This window comes from Oncorhynchus keta, chromosome 11, assembly GCF_023373465.1.
Source record: "Oncorhynchus keta strain PuntledgeMale-10-30-2019 chromosome 11, Oket_V2, whole genome shotgun sequence".
NCBI classification, from domain to species: Eukaryota; Metazoa; Chordata; class Actinopteri; order Salmoniformes; family Salmonidae; genus Oncorhynchus; species Oncorhynchus keta.
The window spans coordinates 46,053,599-46,081,085 of NC_068431.1; the positions used below are offsets into that span (position 1 = coordinate 46,053,599).

General features: G+C 42.7%; 2 protein-coding genes across 13 annotated transcripts in view; one reads left to right on the forward strand and one right to left on the reverse strand.

Moving 5' to 3' along the window:
* Window positions 1–4,258, reverse strand: part of LOC118390358 (serine/threonine-protein kinase MARK2-like) — a 29,778-nt gene extending 25,520 nt beyond the window's left edge. For 4 of the 11 annotated variants that reach the window (XM_035780830.2, XM_035780829.2, XM_035780826.2 and 1 more), the window contains exon 1: window positions 1,927–3,213. In XM_035780830.2, coding sequence (XP_035636723.1) covers window positions 1,927–1,974 — 48 coding nt within the window. In that variant the 5' untranslated portion in view covers window positions 1,975–3,213. Of the gene's footprint in view, window positions 1–1,926; window positions 3,216–3,247; window positions 3,639–4,099 lie in introns of those variants that run through there. The other 7 variants (XM_035780831.2, XM_035780825.2, XM_035780835.2 and 4 more) reach the window with 6 other exon arrangements.
* Window positions 4,259–11,035: 6,777 nt separating this feature from the next.
* On the forward strand, window positions 11,036–27,258 carry LOC118390756 (uncharacterized). Of its 2 annotated transcripts, XM_052457325.1 has the most exons (6): window positions 11,036–11,355; window positions 12,239–12,290; window positions 14,781–14,873; window positions 16,102–18,278; window positions 19,220–19,525; window positions 25,074–27,258. In XM_052457325.1, exons 4-6 carry the CDS (start codon window positions 16,118–16,120, stop codon window positions 25,337–25,339), a joined length of 2,733 nt encoding a protein of 910 aa, XP_052313285.1. In that variant the 5' UTR covers window positions 11,036–11,355; window positions 12,239–12,290; window positions 14,781–14,873; window positions 16,102–16,117; the 3' UTR covers window positions 25,340–27,258. The 2 variants fall into 2 exon arrangements, with proteins under 2 accessions (XP_052313285.1, XP_035637362.1); XM_035781469.2 differs by lacking the exon at window positions 14,781–14,873.
* Window positions 27,259–27,487: the final 229 nt, after the last annotated feature.

Below are 27,487 nucleotides of genomic sequence, written 5' to 3' on the forward strand. Positions count from 1 at the left end.
AATTTATTTCAATTGACCGATTTCCTTATATATACACACACACACTTGAACTCTAAAATGGTTGCATTTACATTTTTGTTCAGTATAGATAAAGACAGGTAGCCTATGTTGTAAGAGAATACATTAATTAGTAAGCCTAAATGTAAAAATACGTAGCAGAACTAAAAATCTGTCAACTTTTTCCTCCGAGAAGACAGCACAAGCTACAAAGCTGAGAAATAAAAGGAATACTCTATAGTGATGAATCCTTTCAGACAAGAAACCTAATGATAATTTTAAACAAAGGTGGAAGAAAAAGTGTTGACACAAGCTTTTAAAATCATCCCACCCCTGCCCATGTGAGCTATTAATACCCACAAGTATATGATTGGGGTTAGGTCATGACAGAAAGACCACAAGGAGAAACCAAGATCACTAAGGGCTGGTAAAAACAAAGACACTGTCACTGAAACCAGATAGTAAAAACCTAATTGTTTTCAATAGGACTACAACCAGATGGATAAATATTCTCTTCATCTTTCATTGAACAATCATAAATATGATGCCATATCCAGAACCATAATTACTAACAGATGCAGGAGAAAGTGGGAGGCAGGTAGCCTAGCGGTCAAGAGTATTGGGCCAGTAACCAAAAGGTTGCTGGTTAGAATCCCTGAGTTGACCAGGTGAAAAATATTCCAATGTCCCCTTGAGCAAGGCACTTAACCCGAATTGCACCTGTATGTCGCTCTGGATATTAGCCTCTGCTAAAATGTATAAGTATACACACAAGGAAACTGACAGATGTGCGTGCATACAAATAATACTAATCTGTCCAAAGTGGAGAAAAGAAGCACTCCCCTTGGCCTTCACACATATCCTACCCTACGCCCAGCTCAACTGGAAATGCTGGTTTTAACGAACAGAGAAACTGGGGTAAGAAGAACATTGAGTCCCTGGTCAACAGCAGTCTGTAATCAAACAAGCTGGGCAGGGTACCACTCCTTGCTTCAGCCAAATCCAGTGGCAAACAAAACCTTGGAATTAGTAGCATGTGCAAGTTAGGGTATTTTCACTACAATGGAATGTGTCAACTTCTCTGCTACCCATGTATAAAAATCAGCAATTTGTGATTTGAATAGACAATTGTTTCATAATGTCATTATTGACTAAAACATTCATGTCAGTAATGAGAGCCAGCCTTCACTGCAAGCAGATGTGTGTTCATGACTGAGTTGCTCCTCAAATGCACAAATGTAAATTATGCTGTCCTCTACTTACACCTGATTTGAGCTATTCCTACTAAAGTATATTTAGGACACTCAGGCAATTTGTATGATGGAATCCCCCATTCCAGTTCAGACACGAGCTACTGGCTAACACAAACAAGATGGCAGAGGATGCAGCTCACACTCTAAACAGTTGTAGAAGTGGCAATATCTAGTTGGGCCTACAACTGGACTTACTGGCAGTGAATGATCTGTTGACGAGTTAGACAAAGTCACTCAAACAATGTGGGGGCATACAGGAAAAGGGGAAGACCTTTAAAGTTGTCAAACAATATAAAAGTAAACATGATTGATATATTCTGTGTAGACATTAAAGTTAGAGATTACATCTGCTCCTTTTGACACTATTTGAAGAAGACATGGAAAAGTGAGTTTAAAAAAAGTGTCTAAACCTGGTTACAATAATGTTTCCTAACTAGTTAGGCTATTAGCCCTCTAACGTTATTTAATCATCGCTAGCTAAATATCTATAAAAAATATAAAAAACCAATTCTACACCATGCAATACCTCCTAGCCACAAACAATGTGATTGGTAAGGTAGCAAGCCTGAGTGCTAGGAAAAGAAAGAGGGTTTATGTGGTTTAGGTTAACTAGCTCAGGCTAGCTAAATTAGCTACCTAAAAACTGTCTGATATACCGCAAATGCAGTTGGCTTACCTGGTTTGACGAATGTTCAATTGTTAATAATGGCGTCCGGGTTGACATCTTAACAGATTTTCGGGGGGTAACTTCTTAACAGAATCTCAAAACTCACTGTACATCGGTCCTCCGTGTTTGTTATTGCCGAACTGGGGACTATATTGTTTGTGTAGCTAATTTAGTTAGCTAGCCAACTTATCAAAAAGTTACTCATACGTAGCCTTAGCTCGGGGCTAACGTTAGCTAGCTAGGAGTAATTAAACTAGCTAGTTAGCTAGCGAGCTAAAGTTCTAGCTAGCTAACTAGCTAGCTATCCAGCTAGCTGAAGTTACTCAATCGTCAATGAAATACCATACCTAGTCCAGGTAGTAGGAATATAACGTTAGTAGTTAGCTACCTATCAATAGAATATAAGTACTGTTCAAAGTTCTGGATTCACAAGTATCTGAAATAACAGCTATTCACGTGAAAAGGTAACCCTGCATTCACAAGCTATCTTACATTGGTACGCCTATTCCACTCAATGGAGAAAAGTGGTCTGCCAGTTACACACGGAGCTGTGCAGTGGAAGGATGAGCTGTCAAGTTAGAGGGCTATACGAGCCAAAGCTCCACCCAAAGCGAGGTTTGTTCCCACAAGTAGACGGTCAAATCTAGTCCGGGGATTCGAAACTTTGGCCACGACGATAGCAGCAGTCCAAACGTCCCTCTTTAGAGGGATAAAAAAACGCTCGCTAGTTAAATATAATTAACTATAATACACTATCGACCCTCCGTTGTAATGATAACGTTATCAGCGAGCTGGCTTTGCCAACTCTAGATTGCTAGATAGCGTAGGCCAGTTTCCCTCCACGGCAGAGGTACGAATCCGCGAGTTAAACTGAAAATGAACTGCCGGTTAGCTAAAATGGTACACGAGCAAAACAACCGCAACGTCCTGTATTCTTCCTGACCAGCTACGTACGTTAGTTAGCTTGCCATGTTACTTGGCCAGTAAGTTAGCTCGCTCGGTGCGTCTTTGGTCTTGCTTTTATAAATGTGGTATATAAGTTGTAGCTCGCTGTCTACACTAGCAGGTTTGAATATCAGAATAACTAGCTAAAGCGACATATGTAATCAAGTTTAATTCCGCGTTTGTCCCTCCGCGCTATGCTCAATTTGCTGAATCTCGGGTGGGCTATAGACTAACTAGAGTTTAAGCGCCCCCCAGGTTTCGACTGCGTCTACGCTGATTATTTTCCAGCTGGCCAAACAACCCAGTGTGAAATCAAACACTAACCATAGCTAGCTACAAATTTACCGCAATATCTGATGGGTGTAAGCAATATGGTGAAACCTACCAGGTGTCTAGGTGGATTTTTTTTTTTACTCATCCGATTATTTTAGATCTAAGAAGGTCTGACTTGATTTCAGACTAGCCATTCAAGTTTGAATTATGTTCATGTCACCTCCACGAATTGTATTAAACAGACAGTGGCGTACCTAATTTTCAGTGTGGTTGAAGGAAATAAGAAGCCACTAATAGAAAACATTAGCCTGGGTACCAATCTATGTTTATGCTGACGTTACACCGTGTCATATGGCAAATTAGCCCAAGATGTGCTAAAGGCTAGTCTACTCTTTTAACGTCCAAGGCCCTTATGTTAAGAGGTGCTCTGACAGGCAAATATTCCATCTGAATCGACACTCAATTGCAATACAGTTTTATAAACGTAAGGCCCTCTCATATCACAGCAAAATATGCACGTACTGTTTTAACACAGTTCCAGATAGTCCTTTTATGTTACAACACCATTCAGTCTTCCGTTACACACAGGTGTTCTGAGACGCTAATTAGAACAGGTGGGCACCTCTTTTCTGTAAACTAGCCATAACCTGTGGGACCCGTGCAAAACAAATAGAAAAAACGTGTATTTGACTTTTTCCCCCCCTCAATGACAAGGTTACCAAAACAGTACCGCAAGCAATGATTATTTAAAAAGAGCGTCGGTACTGTTGTACACATTGGCCAAGCCATTATCCATGTTTCAATTGAGAACCCAAGAGGCCCCCCCCCTCTTGTGTAAACGAGAGCTAATGCTAAAACATGTTTTGCATGACCAGGAGTGGAAATATAGCACAAACAGATCTGGGACCAGGCTAAGGAAACAAGGTTCTATTGCAACTGACAGTTAATGTTCTATCTGCAATACCTTAAATCTTCTGTCCCATTTAAAGCCTCAGGCCCTCAAGAAACAGCCCCGAACCCACTTATGTTAAATGTTCATCCAAGCTCATCATTCAAATAACAGGGGAGACGTGGGCATCCCCATATCAAATCAGGGCTCCTCCTCAATGTGAGCTCCCACCGAAAAAGTAAAACATTTCTACACCGAGCACCCTCCATTGGGTACCTCAGGAATCAATTTGTAAATTGAACAAATCACATTCTGAAACTACACAAGGTTAGGGCCCAATGATGTACATGTACAGTGCCTTTAGAAAGGACTTATTCTAAAATGGATTGAATAAAAAAATATCCTCAGCAATCTACACACAATACCCCATGATGACAAAGTAAACCAGGTTTTTAGACAATTAAAAACATTTAAAAAAGATACCTTTACATAATTTCTCAGACCCTTTGCTATGAAACTAAACATTTTGCTCAGGTGCATCCTGTTTCCATTGATCATCCTTGAGATGTTTCTACAACTTGATTGGATTCCACCTGTGGTAAATTCAATTGATTGGACATGATTTGGAAAGGCACACACCTGTCTATATAAGGTCCCACAGTTGACAGTGCACATCAGAGCAAAAAAACAATCCAAGAGGTCAAAGGAATTGTCCGTAGAGTGCCGAAACAGGATTGTGGTGAGGCACAGATAAGGGGAAGGGTACCAGAACATTTGGTCAGCATTGAAAGTCCCCAAGAACACAGTGGCCTCTATCATTCTTAAGTGGTGAAGTTTGGAACCACAGAGACTCTTCCTAGAGCTGGCCGTCCGGCCAAACAGAGCAATCGGGGGAGAAGGGCCTTTGTTACGAAGGTGACCGAGACCCGATGGTTACTCTGACATAGCTCTGAAGTTCCTCTGTGGAGATGGAAGAACCTTCCTGAAGAACAACCATCTCTGCAGCACTCCACCAATCAGGCCTTCATGGTATCTGGCCACTCCTCAGTAAAAGGCACGTGACAGCCCAATTGGAGTTTGCCAAAAGACACCTAAAGGACTGTCAGACCATGAGAAACAAGATTTTCTGATCTGCTGAAACCAAGATTGAATGTGTTGTCCTGAATGCCAAGTGTTACATCTGGAGGAAATCTGGCACCATCCCTAAGGTGAAGCATGGTGGTGGCAGCATCATAGTGTGGGGACCTTTTTTCAGCGGCAGGGACTGGAATACTAGTCAGGATCGAGGGAAAGATAAACGGAGCAAAGTACAGAGTGATCCTTGATGAAAACCTGCTCAGGACCTCAGACTGAGTAAAAGATTAACCTTCCAACAGGACAACGACCCTAAGCACACAACCAAGACAATGGAGTGTCTTCAGGACAAGTTTCTGAATGTCCTTGAGGGCCTAGCCAGAGCCCGGACTTGAACCCGATCAAAAATCTCTGAAGAGACCTGAAAATAGCTGTGCAGCGACGCTCCCCATCCAACCTGACAGAGCTTGAGAGGGAAGAATGGGAGAAACTCCCCAAATACAGGTGTGTCAAGCTTGTAGTGTCATACCCAAGAAGACTTGATTCTGTAATCACTGCCAAAGTTGCTTCAACAAAGTACTGAGCACAGGGTCTGAATACTTATGTAAATATGATATTTCAGTTTTTTGCTTTGTCATAGGGTATTGTGTGTAGATGGGGGGGGGGGTGACTTAATTAATTTTAGAATAAGGCTGTAACCTAACGAAGTGGAAAAAGTCAAGGGGTCTGAATACTTTCCGAAGGCACTGTATTCATAAACCATTACTTCTGCACTGAATTTAAATTTGATTCAATTGTGTTTTTTTGTCACTGATCTAGACACTACCCCATAATGTAAGTGGAATTTTGTTTGTAGAGAATGTTAGAAAAAATATGAAAAAGCTGAAATGCTTGAGGCAAGTATTCAACTACTTTAGGGCAAGCCTAAATTAGTTCAGGAGTAAAAATGTGCTTAACAAATCGCTTAAGTTTAATGGAATCATTACATGTTTGAATGACTACCCCATCTCTGTACCCGACACATACGATTATCTGTAAGGTCCCTCGATCAAGTAGTGAATTTCAACAACCGATTCCACCACAAAGACCAGGGAGGTTTTTTCAAAGTCCTGCAAAGAAGGACACGATTGGTAGATGTGTAAATAAAGTACAAGTAGATGCTGAATATCCCTTTGAGCATGGTGAAGTAACTAATTAGGCTTTGGATGATGTATCAATACACTCAGTCACCACAAAGATACAGGTGCCCTTCCTAACTCAGTTGCTGGAGAGGAAGGTAACTGCTCAGGGATTTCACCATGAGGCCCATGGGGATTTTAAAATGGTTGGAGTTTAATGGTTGTGATGTGAGAACTGAGGATGGATCTACAAAATTGTAGTTACTCCACAATATTAACTAACATAATTGACAGCGTGAAAAGAAGGAACAGAATAAACATATGCATCCTGTTTGCAACAAGGCACTAAAGTAATATGGCAAAAAATGTGGCAAAGAAATTAGCTTTTTGTCCTGAATACAAAGCATTATGTTTGGGGCAAGTCCAACACATCATTGCGTACCACTATATTTTCAAGCGTGGTGGTGGCTGCATCATGTTATGGGTATGCTTATCATCGGTAAGGACTAGGGAGTTTAAAAAATAAATAAAATAAACGGAATATGCACAGGCGATATCCTAGAGGAAAACCTGGTTCAGTTTGCTTTCCAGACATGGGGAGACTAACTTTTCAGCAGGACAATAACCTAAAACAGAAGGCCAAATCTACATCGGAGTTGCTTACCAAGACGACATTGAATGTTTCTGAGTGGCCTAGTTACAGTTTGGACTTAAATAGGGTTGAAAATCTATAGAAAGACTTGAAAATGGTGTCACAAACCGGCTCAAAGCCCGTAACAAAAGGGAGACAACGGAGATAAGGCATAACAAAATATATATTTATTAACTAAAGCAACTAAGGAAAATATACAATGGTGTGTGTAATCAGTAGTGTAAGTGAGTGTTTTGCATGCATGAATGTGATAATGCAGGGTGTTGAAAGGTGCCAAAGCAAACAAACAAAAGGCCACCAAGAACCACAACACAATCTACAAAGGTGTCTGCATGGAGAGAGCCTCCTCCATGAATGTGGAAGAGGTCTATTTATCCTGGGAGACACCGGGTCCAGGTGTTTCCCATGAAGCTGACGACCCTCCCAACTCCGCCCACCGGCATCCTAATAAGGAAACAAGAACAAAGACAGAATACGGCAGACAGAGTGGGAGGGTCGTCACAATGGCTGTTGGGCAATGTTCACCAATCAACTTGACAGAGCTTGAAGAATTTGTTGAAGAATAATGGGCAAATATTGTACAATCCAGGAGTGCAATGTTCTAAGAGACTTACCCCAAAAGACTCACAGCTGTAATCACTGCCAAAGGTCCTTCTACAAAGTATTGACTCATGTTAATATTCCTGTATTTCATTTTCAATACATTTGCAAAAATGTGTTTTCACTTTGTCATTTTAGAGTATTGTGTGTAGAAGGGTGAGAAGAAAAAAAATATTTAATCCATTTTGAATTCTGGCTGTAATACAACAAAATGTGCAGTAAGTCAAGGGGTATGAATACTTTCTGAAGGCACTGTAAACACATCATTGCAGGGCCCCAATTCATCTTGAAACCCTAACACAGATATTTACTCGTTTTTGCTGCCCTCTGTTGGTTATTGCTTAAAATAACAGCATTTCATGCTTTTACTAGCCGACAAGTTGACCTACAGTGCCTCCTGAAACGCTTTTTTTCACATTTTGTTACGTTAAAGTCTTCTAAAATGGATTACAAAAAACAAATATCAGCAATCTACACACAATACCCCATAATGACAAAGCCAAAACAGTTTTTTTAGACATTTTTTAAAATGTATTTTTAAAAATTAAAGTAATACATATTCATACCCTTTGCTATGAGACTCGAAATTCAGCTCAGGTGTATCCGGTTTCCGTAGATCATCCTTGAAATGTTTCTACAACTTGATTGGAGTCCACCTGTGGTAAATACAATTGATTGGACAAGATTTGGAAAGACACACACCTGTCTCTATAAGGTTCCACAGTTGACAATGCATGTCAGAGCAAAAACCAAGCCATGAGGTGAAAGGAATTGTCCGTAGAGCTCTGAGACAGGATTGTGTCAAAGCACAGATCTGGGGAAGGGTACCAAAAAATGTATGCAGTGTTGAAGATCCCCAAAAACACAGTGGCCTCCATCATTCTTAAATGGAAGAAGTTTGGTACCACCAAGACCCTTCCTAGAGCTGGCCGCCCGGCCAAACTGATCAATCGGGGGAGAAGGGCCTTTGTCAGGGAGGTGACCAAGAACCCGATGGTCGGTCTGACAGAGCTCTAGAGTTCCTCTGTGGAGATGGGAGAACCTTCCAGAAGGACAAACATCTCTGCAGCACTCCACCAATCAGGCCTGTATGGTAGAATGGCCAGGCGGAAGTCACTCCTCAGTAAAAGGCACATGACAGCCCGCTTGGAGTTTGCCAAAAGGCACCTAAAGACTCTCGGACCATGAGAAACAAGATTCTCTGGTCCGATGAAACCAAGATTAAACTCTTTGGCCTGATTGCCAAGCGTCATGTCTGGAGGAAAGCTGGCACCATCCCTAAGGTAAAGCATGGTGGTGGCAACCATCATGCTGTGGGGATGTTTTTCAGTGGCAGGCACTGGGAGTCTAGTCAGGATCGAGGGAAAGATGAACGGAGCAAAGTACAGAGGGATCCTTGATGAAAACCTGCTCCAGAGCTCTCAGGACCTCAGACTGGGGCGAAGGTTCACCTTCCAATGGGACAACACAGGAGTGGCTTCGGGACAAGTGTCTGAATGTCCTTGAGTGGCCCAGCCAGAGCCCTACTTGAACCCGATCGAACATCTCTGCAGATACCTAAAAAAAGCTTTGCAGCAACGCTCCCCATCCAACCTGACAGAGCTTGAGATGATCCGCAGGGAAGAATGGGATAAACTCCCCAAATACATGTGTGCCAAGCTTGTAGTGTCATACCCAAGAAGCCTCGAGGATGTAATCGCTGCCAAAGGTGCTTCAACAAAGTACTGAGTAAAGGGTCTTAATACTTATGTAAATGTGATATTTTTTACAAGTTAGCAAACATTCTATAAACCTGTTTTGGCTTTGTTGTTATGAGGTATTGTATGTAGATTGATGCATGAAAAAAAACCGATTTAATCCATTTTAGAATAAGGCTGTAAGTTACATTTTTGGGGAAAAAGTCTAAATACTTTCCGAAGGCATTATTTCTGAAGCTTGGGGCTAGGAAATTAATTACATAATTTTTCAGGTGTGAGTTAGTGTTGTAACACAAAGTTCAACAACTCATAGAATCATGTAGGCTATGCCTGTGTAGTCAAGATCATGACATCATTGTGCTGACTAAAGTTGTCAGACTTCATTATAAATGACTCTCACATGTCCCCACCCCCTCACTCCCTCTCTTGTTCTCTCTCTGTCTCTCTCTCTTACACACACAGAGAGAGAGAGGCATGAACAGTGTTCTTCATAATGAGGGATGACATCAATATTTTGTCTGAATGGGGTTATTTTCTGCCTATGTGTCCTTATTTTGATGCCAAACCCACCACTGGTGTGCATGGCCTGAGAGCTCTTTTTTTTTATGTCATCCAACAAGTGTAAACACCTGGAGTTTGCTAAATGGCACTGGTACTTGAATTGGAACCGGTGCTATGGTCAGATGACATGAAAATTGAGCTCTTTGGCCACGCACTCCAGTGGTGGGTTTGGCATCGAAAAAAGGATGCATAAGCAGAAAAGAACCCCATACATACTGTAAAATATGGTGGTGGATCAAATCAAATCAAAGTTTATTTGTCAAATGCGCCGAATACAACAATTTAGGCAACCTTCTTTGATGTTATGGAACTATTTTGCTTCCACTGGTCCTGGGGCCTTTGTTAAGGTCAAAGGCATCATGAACTTTACCCAGTACCAGGACATTTTAGCCAAAAACATGGTTGCCTCTGTTGGTGGATCTACCAGCAAGACAATAACCCAAAGCACACGCAACAATTCATAAAGAAATAGTTAATTGACCACAAAATCATCATCTTGAAATGGCCATCTCAGTCTCCGGACTTGAACCCCATTGGAAAAACAGGTTTGAACTGAAGAGGGCAGTCCATAAGCGCAGACGAAGGATATCAAGGATCTGGACAGATTGTGTATGGAGGAATGGTCTAAGATCCCCCCCAATGTGTTCTCCAATATCATTAAAAAAAATGTTAAAGGCTCAGAACCGTTATCCTCGCAAGCTGATGTATTGAAACATGGGTGCCAATCATTTTGACCCATATATATATTTTTTTTTAAATAGTATCACTTGTTAAAACAAAGTCTCTTTCTCTGAGCAATTGTATTAGTATAAAATAATATTATTGTGCTTTTTTGTGCTAAAAATATAGCTCCGTATTTGTAATATTTTATACATTCTTTTTTGCTCATCTTTTTCAAGGGTGCCAACAATTTGGGACCTGACTGTATATCGTTAAAAAATAAAAACACCATGTTGTATGTGTGTGTGTTTATTTGTGTCTGATAGACACAGACCTTATTTGTAGGTTATGTAGGCTAGGTCAAGAAGAGGTTGAACAATGGCTGAAACGAAATGTTCTAGTTCTATAACTACAATGACACAATCGATTTTATTCAAGCTTTCACCGTTACATAATTTCAGCACAACACTGGCTTATAATAGGCCTGCCTCCCACCCCGTCGAATGACATTGGAGAATACCACTTTATACTGCACACGTGCTTAAAACGAAGCTTAATTTGCTGGCTGCCTTGTAACATTTTTCTTGCCATTGGTCTGGAATGATGTCATCCACTGCACAGACCACAGACCCCACCTCCATACAGCACCGCCTGTCTTAGTGTCTTCCTCGCTCTCATTCACATATACAGCCGAGAGCACATTGACACATGCCCAAGCACTGACACTTTTTATAGTGGTGATATTTTTTTATTTTTTGTTATCAATAATAGATGCTTAGTGTCGTAGGTCCTCTATTTTTATATGCAAGCTTATTCTTGCACGGAAAACGGATCCGCAAAATGTGATAGGTCCTCCAGTGTAGAAGAGGATACCGTTAACCAAAGAAATGTCTGGACAACATCAATGAAAATGTAAATAATTATATTACACGGAGAGCATGAAGATACACCGGAATTGTCAATCCTAACGTAAGTGAGTTTATTTTAAACCTTTAACCAGGCGTAAAGTATCCCGAAGAACAAGACTCATGTCTGATATACAATTACTTTGAATATTATAGGCTATTGTTGACACATGAGGATCCAGCACTATGGCTACGTGTTACACACTTATGCATATAAGAAACACGCCAATACGTTAGGATGCAGCCTGGTCTCACAGACTAGACTCCTAAGAACAGTGATGTCCTCAGACTAGTTTTCCCTTTCCTGAGACACCGGACGCTATGTAATCCATTTGACGCGACACTACGAATCAATTTGATTAAATTCACCTTCATTACTTATGAACTGCCCAGCAGAGGATAATACCACCAACCCTCAATCTCTACAGTTTTTGCCAAAATAAGTCATATTATTTATCAGGACTGTAGAGAGTGAAAGTGATAATGGATGATGATGATTCATTTTCCATGGCCTAATGCTGGAGTTGTGGGACATACATGCTACAAGGCCATAACCATTATTTTTTATATATATATCTTTTTTGCATGGTTTTCTTATTAATTATTTACATGATGTTCGTTTTTGCAAGTCACTATTCAATACTAGTATGTATTCTAATTTTGGCTGTTTTTATATAGCCTAGGTCTAATCATTTCAGCATATCTATATCCTATATGCGAACAAAGGGCAAACGCTGCTCATGGAGATGAGAGGAGACTTCATCTTCTTCCCTGCCATCTACAGAGAGATGGGACCCTAAGCATAAGGATGTGCGACAATGCACAAAATAATTTCACTCTCTTGTGATTTCACCTTATTTAAGTTATTGTCTTCCTCTGTTATTAGCAGTCAATTTATTATGTTTTTTTCACCAATGCCCGTTGTTATTATTCTCCTTACCTTGCAGGCGCAGCATGCCGTTATTTGTCCACAGCAAACCGGGATAAATAGTGTTGCAGGTAGGTCTTTGTATGAATGTGTAGATAGGTGACCAGAGGTCACGGAAGGCTTCAAATAGGCCTCACAATTTGATATAATTTCAGCAGTAGACTGATGTGCCATAACAGATGATACAGTGCATTCTGAAAGTATTCAGACCCCTTGACTTTTTCCACATTTTGTTACAGCCTTATTCTAAAATGGGTTAAATTGTTTTTTCCACCTCATCAATCTACACACCATAATAACAAAGAAAAAACTAGTTTTTAGGTTATTTAGCAAATTTATTACAAAAAACTCCCAGAAATATCACATTTACATAAATACTCAGACCCTTTACTCAGTACTTTGTTGAAGCACATTGGGCAGCGATTACAGCCCTTGATGCACAGATAGTTTCAGGTCTCTCCAGAGATGTTAGAAATGGTTTGAGTCCGGGCTCTGCCTGGCCACTCAAGGACATTCAGACACTTCTCCCGAAACCATTCCTGTGTTGTCTTGGCTGTGTGCTTAGAGTCGTTGTCCTATTGGAAGGTGAACCTTCGCCCCAGTCTAAGGTCCTGAGCGCTCTGGAGCAGGTTTTCATCAAGGATCTCTCTGTACTTTGCTCCGTTCATCTTTCCCTCAATCCTGACTAGTCTCCCGGTCACTGCCGCTGAAAAACATCCCCACAGCATGATGCTGCCACCACCATGCTTCACCGTAGAGATGGTGCCAGTTTTCCTCCAGGCGTGACGATTGGCATTCAGGCCAAAGAGTTCAATCTTGCTTTCATCAGACAGGCCTGATTGGTGGAGTGCTGCAGAGATGGTTGTTCTTCTGGAAGTTTCCCCCATCTCCACAGAGGAACAATGGAGCTCTGTCAGAGTATCCATCTGGTTCTTGGTCAACTCCCCCAATTGCATAGTTTGGATGGGTGGTTCCAAACTTCTTCCATTTAAGGAATGATGGAGGTCACTGTGTTCATGGGGACCTTCAATGAAGCAGAAATGTTTTAGTACCCTTCCCCAGATCTGTGCCTCTACACAATCCTTTCTCTGAGCTCTACGGACAACTGTCAACTGTGGGACCCTATATTTGACAGGTGTGTGCCTTTCCAAATCATATCCAATCAATTTAATTTACCACAGGTGGCCTCCAATTAAGTTGTAGAAACATCTCAAGGATGACCAATGGTCTGGCCACTCTACCATAAAGTCCCGATTGGTGGATTGCTGCAGAGATGGTTGTCCTTCTGGAACTCTGTCATAGTGACCATCGAGTTCTTGGTCACTTCCCTGACCAAGGCCCTTCTCCCACGATTGTTCTGTTTGACCGGGCGGCCAGCTCTAGGAAGAGTTGTGTTGGATCCAAACATCTTCCATTTAAGAATGATGGCGACCACTGTGTTCTTGGGGACCATCAATGCTGCAGAAATGTTTTGGTACCCTTCCCCAGGTCAGTGCCTTGACACTATCCTGCCTCGAAGCTCTACGGACAATTCCTTCGACCTCATGGCTTGGTTTTTGCTCTGACATGCACTGTCAACTGTGGGACCTTATAAGGACAGGTGTGTGCCTTCCCAAATCATGTCCAGTCAATATAATTTTTCCACAGGTGGACTCCAATGAAGTTATATAAACATCAAGAATGATCAACGGAAACAGGATGCACCTGAGCTCAATTTCGAGTCTCATAGCAAATGTAAATAAGGTATTTCTGTTTTTGTTTTTTTGTTTTTGATTTGCAAAAAAATCAAAAAATCTGTTTTCGCTTTGTCATCATGGGATATTGTGTATAGATTGATAAGGAAAACATGTATTTAATCAATTTTAGAATAAGGCTGTAACGTAACAAAATGTGGAAAAAGGGAAGGGGTCTGAATACTTTCTGAATGCACTGTATGTGGTGAAAGATGCTAAAGAGACAGACAGTGCCTTGTGAGTCCAACATGGTCCTCTACTTCAGACTGAGACTAATCATCAGGTCACCTCTCTACATTCACATTTGTGACATTCAGGGACAGAATTTCAAAAATGTTCTAGCCATTCTATCGCCGTGACAATGATCACATAATGGTATAGCGGGTGGAAGTCAGTCTTCTGCACACCCGAAGCGTTGTATCTAAGCCTATGTTCTTATTCTGTAGCAAAAACATTACTTTTACACCCTTTATCAAGCCTCCACATTCCTTTCACACAATGTATGTAGGACTACTGGCTGCAATTGTAGATATGCTGACAGTAATGGTCAGAATGGCACCAATGAACAATGATGATGATGACAACGATCTCTAGAGGCATTGCTTGCTGCAAGCATTTGCTTAAGTATGTTTTTGTGATTTGCACTGTGTTTTTGGTCTGACTGATCTTTTGACAGTATGATTCAAAAGGACCAATACACCGCTACACTGTGTTCATTTATGTGCTGATGAGGTGTTTACAATGTGTGAGTGAAAAGTGATCAGAGTGATGTTGGCTTCCACCATGACAAAACTGGGTCAATGTAACCCCGCCCCCCCTCCACCACAGGCTACGAAGGCAAGGCTGAAAAAGGGAAAAAGATGAGGATGCCATCACCAAGCTCTGTGCGTGGACGTATGCATGTGGAAAAACGCAAGCATGGTGTGCTTTGTCTATGGGTCACTATGTGTGTTGCTTGGGAGTGAATAATCATTAGTGCCTTTTGCCATGTATCTTCCTCCTGTCTAGTCTGTGGTCTACCCTGTCACGTCATATTCTGTCTTTATCTCGCTGTCCTCCCGTCTCTCTATTTCTCTCCCAACCTTTCTCTCGCTCGTTATCTCTCTGTACTGCCCTGTCCCATAGAATCTTCTTTAATGCAACAAAAAAAAGCTAATTAATGGGTTTTGTCATCGTAAGTAGAGCTTAGTAGATGACAAAAGTCTTTAGTACCAATGAGAATTAGGCATCAATTTTACTGTCTTTATTTAAAGGGTAGAATCACATGATAATGATAATACAATATCTAAAGCTTTGCCCAAAATGTCATCTCTTCTCCAGTCTTTATTCAAGTATTTCATGACGAAGTGCTTATTTATAGGTTACGACACGTACATCGATGGTCATTCAGTGCCTGTGGCAGTAACAGCCAGCTCTCTAGTCTGTTTTGCTATGGTAAAGGGCCTTCTCTAACAGGGAGATATATTTGTCTGTTTATTTGGTTCTACCTCATTGCTTCAACCATTCGATTGAGCTAACTTCAATTTCAACAAAATGTTCTTAAAACAGTGGTTTCTGTTTTGACAAAACCATAAAGGCTGTATTTTGGTCTTTTGGTTTTGATTTCATTACTGTGTGTTTTTGCTGTATTTCTTTCCAAATCCAATGGATTATATATGTATATTAAATATGCTTCGCATATTCTTCTGATCGTTCACTACGGTGGTTGGCAGCAGTAGTCAAGTAATAGTCACGGGGATGTGTTCTTCTTGAATTCGAACTCTGCAACAATTTACATTAAATGGCTTTATTATGTGTTATCTATAAGGGAATAACACATGTAAATACCTTGTTCACTAGGTATGTATAGAGACTGTTTCATAGTATTGGCCAAAGAGCGTTTTGTTCAAGATTAAACCAAAAGCAAGAGCAAATGTGGGAATTGTCCATAACACCATACTCCATACCTAGTCTGTTGCAAGGTAGTTACATAGCTTGCTTGTTCCACTGGTCATTACTCTGGCGTAGGACAGATGTGATGTAAATGTGGCTTCAAATTCAAAAAATGTAATGATGTTGATGCCAACAGTCATTTAAAAATGTTATCTGAATACAATCTTGACATTGTTTCTCTGTTTCTTTCTCCCCTATCTCTTACACACACACACAGCTTTGCGTAAACCCAGATGCCTCCACTCCCTCTTGACGAGCGCATAGTGGTTATTCAGCGCCCTAAAAACTTGGCCCTACCTGGGTCCTCCCCACAGCCCCACTCCCATATAACAGCCCATAGCAACAAACTTCTCTCCCGCCCTTCTCATCCCCACCCTCCTCAGTCCTACCCCAATCCTCCCTCCTCGAACTCACTGTCTTTGGAATGCAAGCGCAGATCATCATCCCATCTGCAGAAAACCAAGGTCGACAAGGCCATTGTCTCAGAGGGTACCAGACACACCCCTAGCCACTGTCACAGCAACGGGACAGTGACTCTTGGCCCTAGTCCACACCAACACACACATACGATCGACATCAAGTTATCTGTGAACAAAGGAACAAAAGGAGTGGGGCACAGCAACTCTTTAGTTCGCAGTGGGAGTGTGAAGGGGAGCAAAAAAAGGGTTTCGTTGCGCTTGGATCCAGGATACGGGGAGAAAAACACTGGAGGAACATCAGGGAAGCCTGGAGGAGCAGTGCAGCAACTCCAAAACCACCCACAGAACCAGAGACAAGCCTCACCAGGCAGTCACCATCAGAATAATCTGTCTGTGTCCCCGGGAGGAGTCTTAGAGTTTGTCCCATCTCAGAGACAGCAGTCCAAGTCCAGAAGAGAGAAGGTGCAGAACGTGTCCTCCAAAGTCTGCTCTGCCAGCTTCCCCCCCAGAGGTGCCCGGGAAGTGCCCTACGTGGGTAACAAAGAGAATTCCAAACTGGGACCTGTCCATCAAAACCCCAACCCCCACAGCCTGCCCGGCCACCACAACTCTGTCCCTGTGCCCCATGCCGCTGTTCTAAACTCCCACTACCCTGCCCCCCCTCCCTCCCACCACCCCCGTGCTCCTACCTCGTTTCAGCAACCCCTCAACCAGTCTCGTCCATCCCGCGGCAGGGACCATCGTCCTCAGATCCTCCACGGCCTACCCCTCTCCCCCTGTTCCTCCCGTGGAGGTTTCCCCAGCCCAGACCACACCTGTACCATCGACTTCTCCCATCCCTTCAGCTGTGGCTGCTGGAAGCTGGTCCGCTGCAGGGGGGCCAGGGGACGTTCTGCTGGCTGCCAGAGGGGTGGGGGGAGTCCGTCTTCCTCTTTCTCCTGTGGCCACAGCCACGGGGTTGTAGGTGTGAACCACAGAGGGGGCGCAGCAATGGGATTAAGAACTCTTGGGGGATGTTTGTCCACAGCCTCCACCACCAACACCTCATCCTCCAACAGCACTGTGTCGGACTGCCGCACGGGCTTGCTTAGACCCCTGCGATGTGCCTCCTGCTCCGGGGAGGCTGGCGCCTTTGAGAGTCCTGCTGCATTCCGCAAAAAACTGGTGGGGGGATGCCTGCCCTGTACCCCATTATCCTCCTCAGCCCCGCTGCGAGCCTTACAGAGTTGTGTGAGTGGCTGCAACCCCAAAGCCAGTCAGGCCGGCAGCTCTACCTGCAGCTATTGTAGCAGCGACCCTATAGTTGTCACCTTCAACCCCCGTCGGGGCGGCAAGCCCCCTGGTATGGGCAGGGGTGTAGGGGCAGGGCCCCCCATGGGAGTATTCCCCACTGATGATGATGATTACAGCGTGCGCACAATCTGGCCTGAGGAGCTGGCGAAAAAGATGACCGGGTCTAAAACCCAACAGAACCAGCAGAGCTGTGCAGGGATGGGGATGGGAGTGGGGAAGACAAGTGTGGGTCAGAACCAAAACAGCAGCAACGGAACCAGCCCTGTCACCCTGGACTGTAGGAACCTATTGGAGTTCACCCGGAATCAGATAACAGACCACGCTGGCCGACGCCGGCTTCAGCAGGGCAAGATGGCCGTCCTAGATTTTATTGGGTCTGGGCCTGGGCGAGATCCAGACCAGGACTCCCTAAAGAGGCTCTGGAACAAAGGTGGGGAGTCAGGCAAGGTGGATGGCATGGGGCAGGAAGGCAATATTACATACCCTCGCACCCCTTCCCCCTGCACCCCCTCTCCCCAATCCCCTCCCTCCTTCTCACCCCCACCGTCAGCTCCCAGCACTCTCCTCAAACCCAAACCCAGACAGAGAGATGCAGACGGACGCCATTCCCTCCCCTCCGCCCAGTCCCTTCACCTGGTCCTCAACTCACTCAACAGAGAGCAGGACGAAGAGAGCGGCAGAGGTAAGGGTGTCATACACTGGTTTTTGTTTCAGTCTCTTAGGCTATACTTCTGCAGATTTTTGGCAGAGATAGTTACAGAAACAAAATTCCCAATTGAGAGACCAGCTTTACTGTCTGACTGCATAAATTACCATTTTAGGGAGAAAATCTCTTTCATCCTATTCTTATTCTCCTGACTGTCTCTCTTTCTCCATGCTTCCCTCGCCTATCTTTGAAATCTACTTCCTTTCCTGCCAATCTCATTTTATATGTTATTCTAACATGTTGGTTGTTTAAAAGGATCCCAGGGATAATGACTTAATTATAGCCTGGGCTCCACTGTAAAAAGAGACAGAGAGGAGCAAAATGGAGGGATGGTGATTGGAATGCAAAGAGAGCTGATCAGAGCGGGAGATTAGAATAGCTGAATTAATTAAAACTGAACCCTGTCAGTGGGAGATTAAGCTGTTCTCATTTAAATGACAAAGCCCAAAAAGATATGATGTACTCTCTTTTCTTAATAGTTACATAACTGTAGCCTCCTCCACTCTGTTAAGTGACTGCCGGATCTGTTGATGACATAGAGTATAGAATAAAGAATCACAAGTTTCAGAAGCTTTTTCATATCTGTACGTTTCCCTCCTGTTTGGAGAACATGTATGAAATGATGAAAGCATTAGCAGTTCCTCAGAGCTGCAAACTTCTTTGCTCTGCAGGAGTAAAGTGATTTTCAATGATACTCCTACTCAACAAAAACCATAAATGAGATATATTGTACACTTTCATTGTCTCTCCGTCATTCACACATCTCTTCATAAGTATTTCTATCTCTGATGCTTGATTTATTTTCTCTGAGTCTAACTCTGGTATACTTCAGGGTGAATGCCTGTCAGTGATCCAAATCAAATGAAATTGTCCTTTCTAACAGCAATCTCTCACTGCATTGTGTTGTCCTCTCCCAGTGCACCTCACTCTGCCGCTCTCCTCCTCGCTACCGGCTTCCCTGTCAGATGAGAATGGGATGACCCCTGACGTGGAGAATGCGGTGGTCAGCCCCATCCTACCATTCCTCTTCCTGGGCAACGAGAGGGATGCCCAGGACCTGGACCTGCTGCTGCGACTCAACATCGGCTACGTAGTCAACGTCACCACACACCTGCCCCTCTACCACCTCGGCTCCGGCCTGGTACGCTACAAACGGCTACCGGCTACCGACAACAGCAAGCAGAACCTACGACAGTACTTTGAGGAGGTGTTTGAGTTCATCGGTGAGTTGAGCAGTATCTACCTAAGGGGTGTCAAACTCATTTTGCCCCAGGGACTGGTCTTCTATCCATAGTTTTGGGAATTGTCTATGCTCCCTGACTGTCTACTTTTCATTTCGGTGATTATTAGCAAGCCTGACACAATCAAGAAACTGTGTCGCCATCGCTCATCCATATACAGTTGCAGTCGGAAGTTTACATACACTTAGGTTGAGTCATTAAAACTAGTTTTTCAATCACTCCACAAATTTCTTGTGCATGACACAAGTAATTTTTCCAACAATTCTTTACAGACAGATTATTTAACTTATAATTCACTGTATCACAATTCCAGTGGGTCAGAAGTTTACATACACTAAGTTGACTGTGCCTTTAAACAGCTTGGAAAAATCCAGAAAATGATGTCATGGCTTTAGAAGCTTCTGATGGGCTAATTTACATCATTTTAGTCAATTGGTGGTGGACCTGTGGTTGTACTTCAAGGCCTACCTTCAAACTCAGTGCCTCTTTGCTTGTCATCATGGGAAAATCAAAAGAAATCAGCCAAGACCTCAGAAAACAAATTGTAGACCTCCACAAGTCTGGTTCATCCTTGGGAGCAATTTCCAAACACCTGAAGGAACCACATTCATCTGTAGAAACAATAATACGCAAGTATAAACACCATGGGACCATGCACCCATCATACCGCTCAGGAAGGAGACACGTTCTGTCTCCTAGAGATGAATGTACTTTGGTGCAAAAAGTGCAAATCAATCCCAGAACAACAGCAAAGGACTTTGTGAAGATGCTGGAGGAAACAGGTACAAAAGTATCTATGTCCACAGTAAAAACGAGTCCGATATCGACATATCCTGAAAGGCCGCTCAGCAAGGAAGAAGCCACTGCTCCAAAACTGCCATAAAAAAGCCAGACTACGGTTGGCAACTGCACATGGGGACAAAGATCGTACTTTTTGGAGAAATGTCCACTGGTCTGATGAAACAAAAATATAACTGTTTGGCCGTAATGACCATCGTTATGTTTGGAGGAAAAAGGGTGAGGCTTGCAAGCCGAAGAACACCATCCCAACCATGAAGCACGGGGGTGGCAGCATCATGTTGTGGGGGTGCTTTGCTGCAGGAGGGGCTGGTGCACTTCACAAAATAGATGGCATCATCTAAGTAAAATTATGTGGATATATTGAAGCAACATTTCAAGACATCAGTCAAGAAGTTAAAGCTTGTTCGCAAATGGGTCTTCCAAGTGGACAATGACCCCAAGCATACTTCTAAAGTTGTGGCAAAATAACTTAAGAACAACAAAGTCAAGGTATTGGAGTGGCCAGAACTGTGGGCAGAACTGAAAAAGCATGTGCGAGCAAGGAGGCCTAGAAACCTGACTCAGTTACACCAGCTCTGTCAGGAGGAATGGGCCAAAATTCACCCAACTTATTGTGGGAAGCTTGTGGAAGGATACCCGAAACGTTTGACCCAAGTTAAACAATTTAAAGGCAATGCTACTGTAACAGTATAACTTTAGACCGTCCCCTCGCCCATACCCGGGCGCGAACCAGGGACCCTCTGCACACATCAACAACAGTCACCCACGAAGCATCGTTACCCATTGCTCCACAAAAGCCACGGCCCTTGCAGAGCAAGGGGAACTACTACTTCAAGGTCTCAGAGCAAGTGACGTCACCGATTGAAACGCTATTTAGCGCGAACCACCGCTAACTAAGCTAGCGTTTCACATCCGTTACACTACCAAATACTAATTGAGTGTATGTAAACTTCTGAAACACTGGGGAATGTGATGAAATATAATCTGAAATAAATAATTTTCTCTACCATTATTCTGACATTTCACATTCTTAAAATAAAGTGTTGATCCTAACTGACCTACAACAGGGACTTTTTACTAGGATTAAATGTCAGCAATTGTGAAAAACTGAATTTAAATGTATTTCAAATCAAATCAAATCGAATCAAATTTTATTTGTCACATACACATGGTTAGCAGATGTTAATGCGAGTGTAGCGAAATGCTTGTGCTTCTAGTTCCGACAATGCAGTGATAACCAACAAGTAATCTAACTAACAATTCCCAAACTACTGTCTTATACACAGTGTAAGGGGATAAGGAATATGTACATAAGGATATATGAATGAGTGATGGTACAGAGCAGCATACAGTAGATGGTATCGAGTACAGTATATACATATGAGATGAGTATGTAGACAAAGTAAACAAAGTGGCATAGTTAAAGTGGCTAGTTATACATGTATTACATAAGGATGCAGTCGATGATGTAGAGTACATTATATACGTATGCATATGAGATGAATAATGTAGGGTAAGTAACATTATATAAGGTAGCATTGTTTAAAGTGGCTAGTGATATATTTACATCATTTCCCATCAATTCCCATTATTAAAGTGGCTGGAGTTGGGTCAGTGTCAATGACAGTGTGTTGGCAGCAGCCACTCAATGTTAGTGGTGGCTGTTTAACAGTCTGATGGCCTTGAGATAGAAGCTGTTTTTCAGTCTCTCGGTCCCAGCTTTGATGCACCTGTACTGACCTCGCCTTCTGGATGATAGCGGGGTGAACAGGCAGTGGTTCGGGTGGTTGATGTCCTTGATGATCTTTATGGCCTTCCTGTAACATCGGGTGGTGTAGGTGTCCTGAAGGGCAGGTAGTTTGCCCCGGTGATGCGTTGTGCAGACCTCACTACCCTCTGGAGAGCCTTACGGTTGAGGGCGGAGCAGTTGCCGTACCAGGCGGTGATACAGCCCGCCAGGATGCTCTCGATTGTGCATCTGTAGAAGTTTGTGAGTGCTTTTGGTGACAAGCCGAATTTCTTCAGCCTCCTGAGGTTGAAGAGGCGCTGCTGCGCCTTCTTCACGACGCTGTCAGTGTGAGTGGACCAATTCAGTTTGTCTGTGATGTGTATGCCGAGGAACTTAAAACTTGCTACCCTCTCCACTACTGTTCCATCGATGTGGATAGGGGGGTGTTCCCTCTGCTGTTTCCTGAAGTCCACAATCATCTCCTTAGTTTTGTTGACGTTGAGTGTGAGGTTATTTTCCTGACACCACACTCCGAGGGCCCTCACCTCCTCTCTGTAGGCCGTCTCGTCGTTGTTGGTAATCAAGCCTACCACTGTTGTGTCGTCCGCAAACTTGATGATTGAGTTGGAGGTGTGCGGGCCACGCAGTCGTGGGTGAACAGGGAGTACAGGAGAAGGCTCAGAACGCACCCTTGTGGGGCCCCCGTGTTGAGGATCAGCGGGGAGGAGATGTTGTTGCCTACCCTCACCACCTGGGGGTGGCCCGTCAGGAAGTCCAGTACCCAGTTGCACAGGGCGGGGTCGAGACCCAGGGTCTCGAGCTTGATGACGAGCTTGGAGGGTACTATGGTGTTGAATGCCGAGCTGTAGTCGATGAACAGCATTCTCACATAGGTATTCCTCTTGTCCAGGTGGGTTAGGGCAGTGTGCAGTGTGGTTGAGATTGCATCGTCTGTGGACCTATTTGGGCAGTAAGCAAATTGGAGTGGGTCTAGGGTGTCAGGTAGGGTGGAGGTGATATGGTCCTTGACTAGTCTCTCAAAGCACTTCATGATGACGGAAGTGAGTGCTACGGGGCGGTAGTCGTTTAGCTCAGTTATTTGGCTAAGGTGTATGTAAACTTCCGACTTCAACTGTATTTATATGTACATATTCTTGTTCACCCCTTTAGATTTGTGTGTATTAGGTAGTTATTGGGGAATTGTTAGATTAATTGTTAGATATTACTGCACTGTCGGAACTAGAAGCACAAACATTTAACATCACTCGCATTAACATCTGCTAACCATGTGTATGTGACAAATAACATTTGATTTGATTTGTATTGTAGGGTCCATTATAATTTCTACAAAGTTTCGATTTGGTTTTAGTCATTTTAAACAACACACATTTTGTTGTGCTACAGCCAGAATTAAACATTTATTAAATTGAAACTTTTTTTATCACCGGCCAACGCACAATACCCGATAATGTCAAAGTACAGTTATGTTTTTCTACATTTTTTGAAATTAATAAAAAATGTATATCTGTAGGGTCAATAAGTATTCAACACCTTTGTTATGGCAACCCTAAAGTTCAGGAGTAAAAGTTGCTTAACAAGTCACATAATAAGTTGTATAGACTCACTCTGTGTGCAATAATAGTGTTTAACATTATTTTTTAATGACTACCTCGGACCAGGGAGGTTTACCAATGCCACACAAAGAAGGGCACCTATTGGTAGAAATAAAAAAGCAGACATTGAATATCCCTTTGAGCATGATGAAGTTATTAATTACACTTTAGGTGGTGTATAAATACACGCAGTCACTACAAAGATACAGGTGTCTTTCCTAACTCAGTTGCCGTAGAGGAAGGAAATCGCTCAGGGATTTTACCATGAGGCCAATGGTGACTTTAAAACAATTACAGAGTTTAATTGTTGTGATAGGAGAAAACTGAAGATGGATCAACAACATTGTAGCTACTCCAGAATACTAACCTAAGTGACAGAGTGAAAAGAAAGAAGCCTGTACAGAATAAAAAATATCCCAAAATGTTGCAAAGCAATTCACTTTTTGTCCTGAATATAAAATGTTATGCTTGGGGCAAATCCAATACAGCACATTGCTGGGTACCACTTTCCATATTTTCAAGCATAGTGGCTGCATCATGTTATGAGTATGCTTGTAATCAATGAATTCACTTGTCAGCAGGATATTAACCTATAAAAAATTGCTAAAAACCCACTCTGGAGTTGCTTACCAAGAAGACAGTGAATGTTCCCGAGTGGCCAGTTATAGTTTCGACTTAAATCTACTTGAAAATCTATGACAACACCTGAAAATGGTTGTCTAACAAGGATCAACACTGATTTTGACAGAACTTGAATCCTTTTTAAAAGAACAATGGGCAAATGTTGCACAATCCAGGTGTGGAAAGCTCTTAGAGACTTACTCAAAAAGACTCACAGCTGTAATCGCTGCCAAAGGTGCTTCTGCAAAGTATTGACTTTTTTATTTTATTTTTTATTTTGAATTCTGTCTAACACAACAAAATGTGCAATAAGTCAAGGGGTGTGAATACTTTCTGAAGACACTGTACATGTATAAACTGTAGATAAAAATAAAATCAAAATCAAAACACCCGCTGGCCAGATTGGACCCCCTTGCTGGACCGGATCCGGCCCGTGGGCCATATGTTTGACACCCCTGATCTACCTTAATTTTCTAACTCACCCACTCTCCCCGTTCCTGTCTTTCAGTCTTTATCTCTCTGAGCTTAGAAGTATTTTAGCACTGAGATAAGGAGAGGATCATGATGATTTCTATGTGAAGTCTTTCCTTTGATCTCGTTCTCTGATTTCAAAGTTTTTGACTGGAGAGACATTTAGGAAGCTATAAATGGATCAAAAGGGAAGATGGGAGTACTGGAGAGTCAGATCCAGAAAAAGCTGTGGAATAGATGAATTCCAGTGATCATCCTTGACAGGAATCTGATAGCCACCTATTTTCATCCACAGAGGAGGCTCACCAGAGTGGGCGAGGAGTGTTGATTCACTGTCAAGCGGGCGTGTCCCGTTCGGCAACCATCGTCATCGCCTACCTGATGAAGCACACCCTTATGACCATGACTGATGCCTACAAGTATGTGCGTGGCCGTCGTCCTGTGGTGTCTCCCAACCTCAACTTCATGGGTCAGCTACTGGAGTTTGAGAGGGACCTCAACTCCGGGGTCACTCCTCGCATCCTGACCCCCAAACTCAGCGGCCTGGAGACCCAGGTCTGACAGCGGGATACGGAGGGGAGGGGAGGAGGAAACCAGCATTGGGCCAGCCATAGTTTTGTGAAGGAGAAACTAAAGGTAGAGCAACAAAGAGGGGAATGCTGATTGACAGAATGTCCCTATTGGCATAGATTAAGAATAAAATATTGAAATTGTGCACTTTATAGAGATTATAGAATAAATCATTTGATTGGTTAACTCATAAATAGTCCCATTTTTGGTCAACCTAATCCTCATCCAATACCATTTGTAATTATGTGGCAAGTTTTTATATAATGCTTATATATCATTATTTACCATGATCCACTGTAATCAGATGGCTCATGTGATGCTTGTGGTATAGAGCATTAGAGCATTACAGAAGTTAAGGAAGTGCAATGAGTCCTGGTCTGACTCAAGGCTGTCATTTACAAAATCCATAATGCATGCAGAACCAGAATAGAAACAACTACAGTGACACCCCACCATTCAGCTATGACAGCAAACACTATCCATAGCCCCAGAGAGGGCATTCCAATGCACTTTATCAATTTATCAATATGTTTGGTTGTTTCAATTGAAGTGGCCCAGAGGATAGCTGATCTTACCATATTGTTGGTTTATTTATATTCTTCCCCACTGGGTCGGAAATGTCTAAATTACATTTAAAAATTAAATATATAAATATATATACATATACATACAGTGGGGCAAAAAAGTATTTAGTCAGCCACCAATTGTGCTAGTTCTCCCACTTAAAAAGATGAGAGAGGCCTGTAATTTTCATCATAGGTACACTTCAACTATGACAGACAAAATGAGAAAAAAAATCCAGAAAATCACATTGTAGGATTTTTAATGAATTTATTTGCAAATTATGGTGGAAAATAAGTATTTGGTCAATAACAAAAGTTTATCTCAATACTTTGTTATATACCCTTTGTTGGCAATGACAGAGGTCAAACGTTTTCTATAAGTCTTCACAAGGTTTCCACACACTGTTGCTGGTATTTTGGCCCATTCCTCCATGCAGATCTCCTCTAGAGCAGTGATGTTTTGGGGCTGTTGCTATGCAACACAGACTTTCAACTCCCTCCAAAGATTTTCTATGGGGGTTGATATCTGGTGACTGGCTAGGCCACTCCAGGACCTTGAAATGCTTCTTACGAAGCCACTCCTTCGTTGCCCGGGCGGTGTGTTTGGGATCATTGTCAAGCTGAAAGACCCAGCCACGTTTCATCTTCAATACCCTTGCTGATGGAAGGAGGTTTTCACTCAAAATCTCACGATACATGGCCTCATTCATTCTTTCCTTTACACAGATCAGTCGTCCTGGTACACGTCTGGCACTGCAGGATTTGAGTCCCTGGCTGCGTAGTGTGTTGCTGATGGTAGGCTTTGTTACTTTGGTCCCAGCTCTCTACAGGTCATTCACTAGGTCCCCCCGTGTGGTTCTGGGATTTTTGCCCACCGTTTGCTCACTTGTGATCATTTTGACCCCACGGGGTGAGATCTTGCGTGGAGCCCCAGATCGAGGGAGATTATTCATTGGTCTTGTATGTCTTCCATTTCCTAATAATTGCTCCCACAGTTGATTTATTATTATTTCTTCAAACCAAGCTGCTTACCTATTGCAGATTCAGTCTTCCCAGCCTGGTGCAGGTCTACAATTTTGTTTCTGGTGTCCTTTGACAGCTCTTTGGACTTGGCCATAGTGGAGTTTGGAGTGTGACTGTTTGAAGTTGTGGACAGGTGTTTTTATTACTGATAACAAGTTCAAACAGGTGCCATTAATACAGATAACGAGTGGAGGACAGAGGAGCCTATTAAAGAAGAAGTTACAGGTCTGTGAGAGCCAGAAATCTTGTTTGTTTGTAGGTGACCAAATACATATTTTCCACCATAATTTGCAAATAAATTCATTAAAATTCCTACAATGTGATTTTCTGGATTTTTTTTCTCATTTTGTCTGTCATAGTTTAAGTGTACCTATGATGAAAATTACAGGCCTCTCTCATCTTTTTAAGTGGGATACCTTGCACAATTGGTGGCTGACTAAATACTTTTTTGCCCCACTGTGTATATATATATATATATATATATATATATATATATATATATATATACACACTGTATCTTGGGAGTTGTGCAATAGAGCAGCTTGTGGCTGGT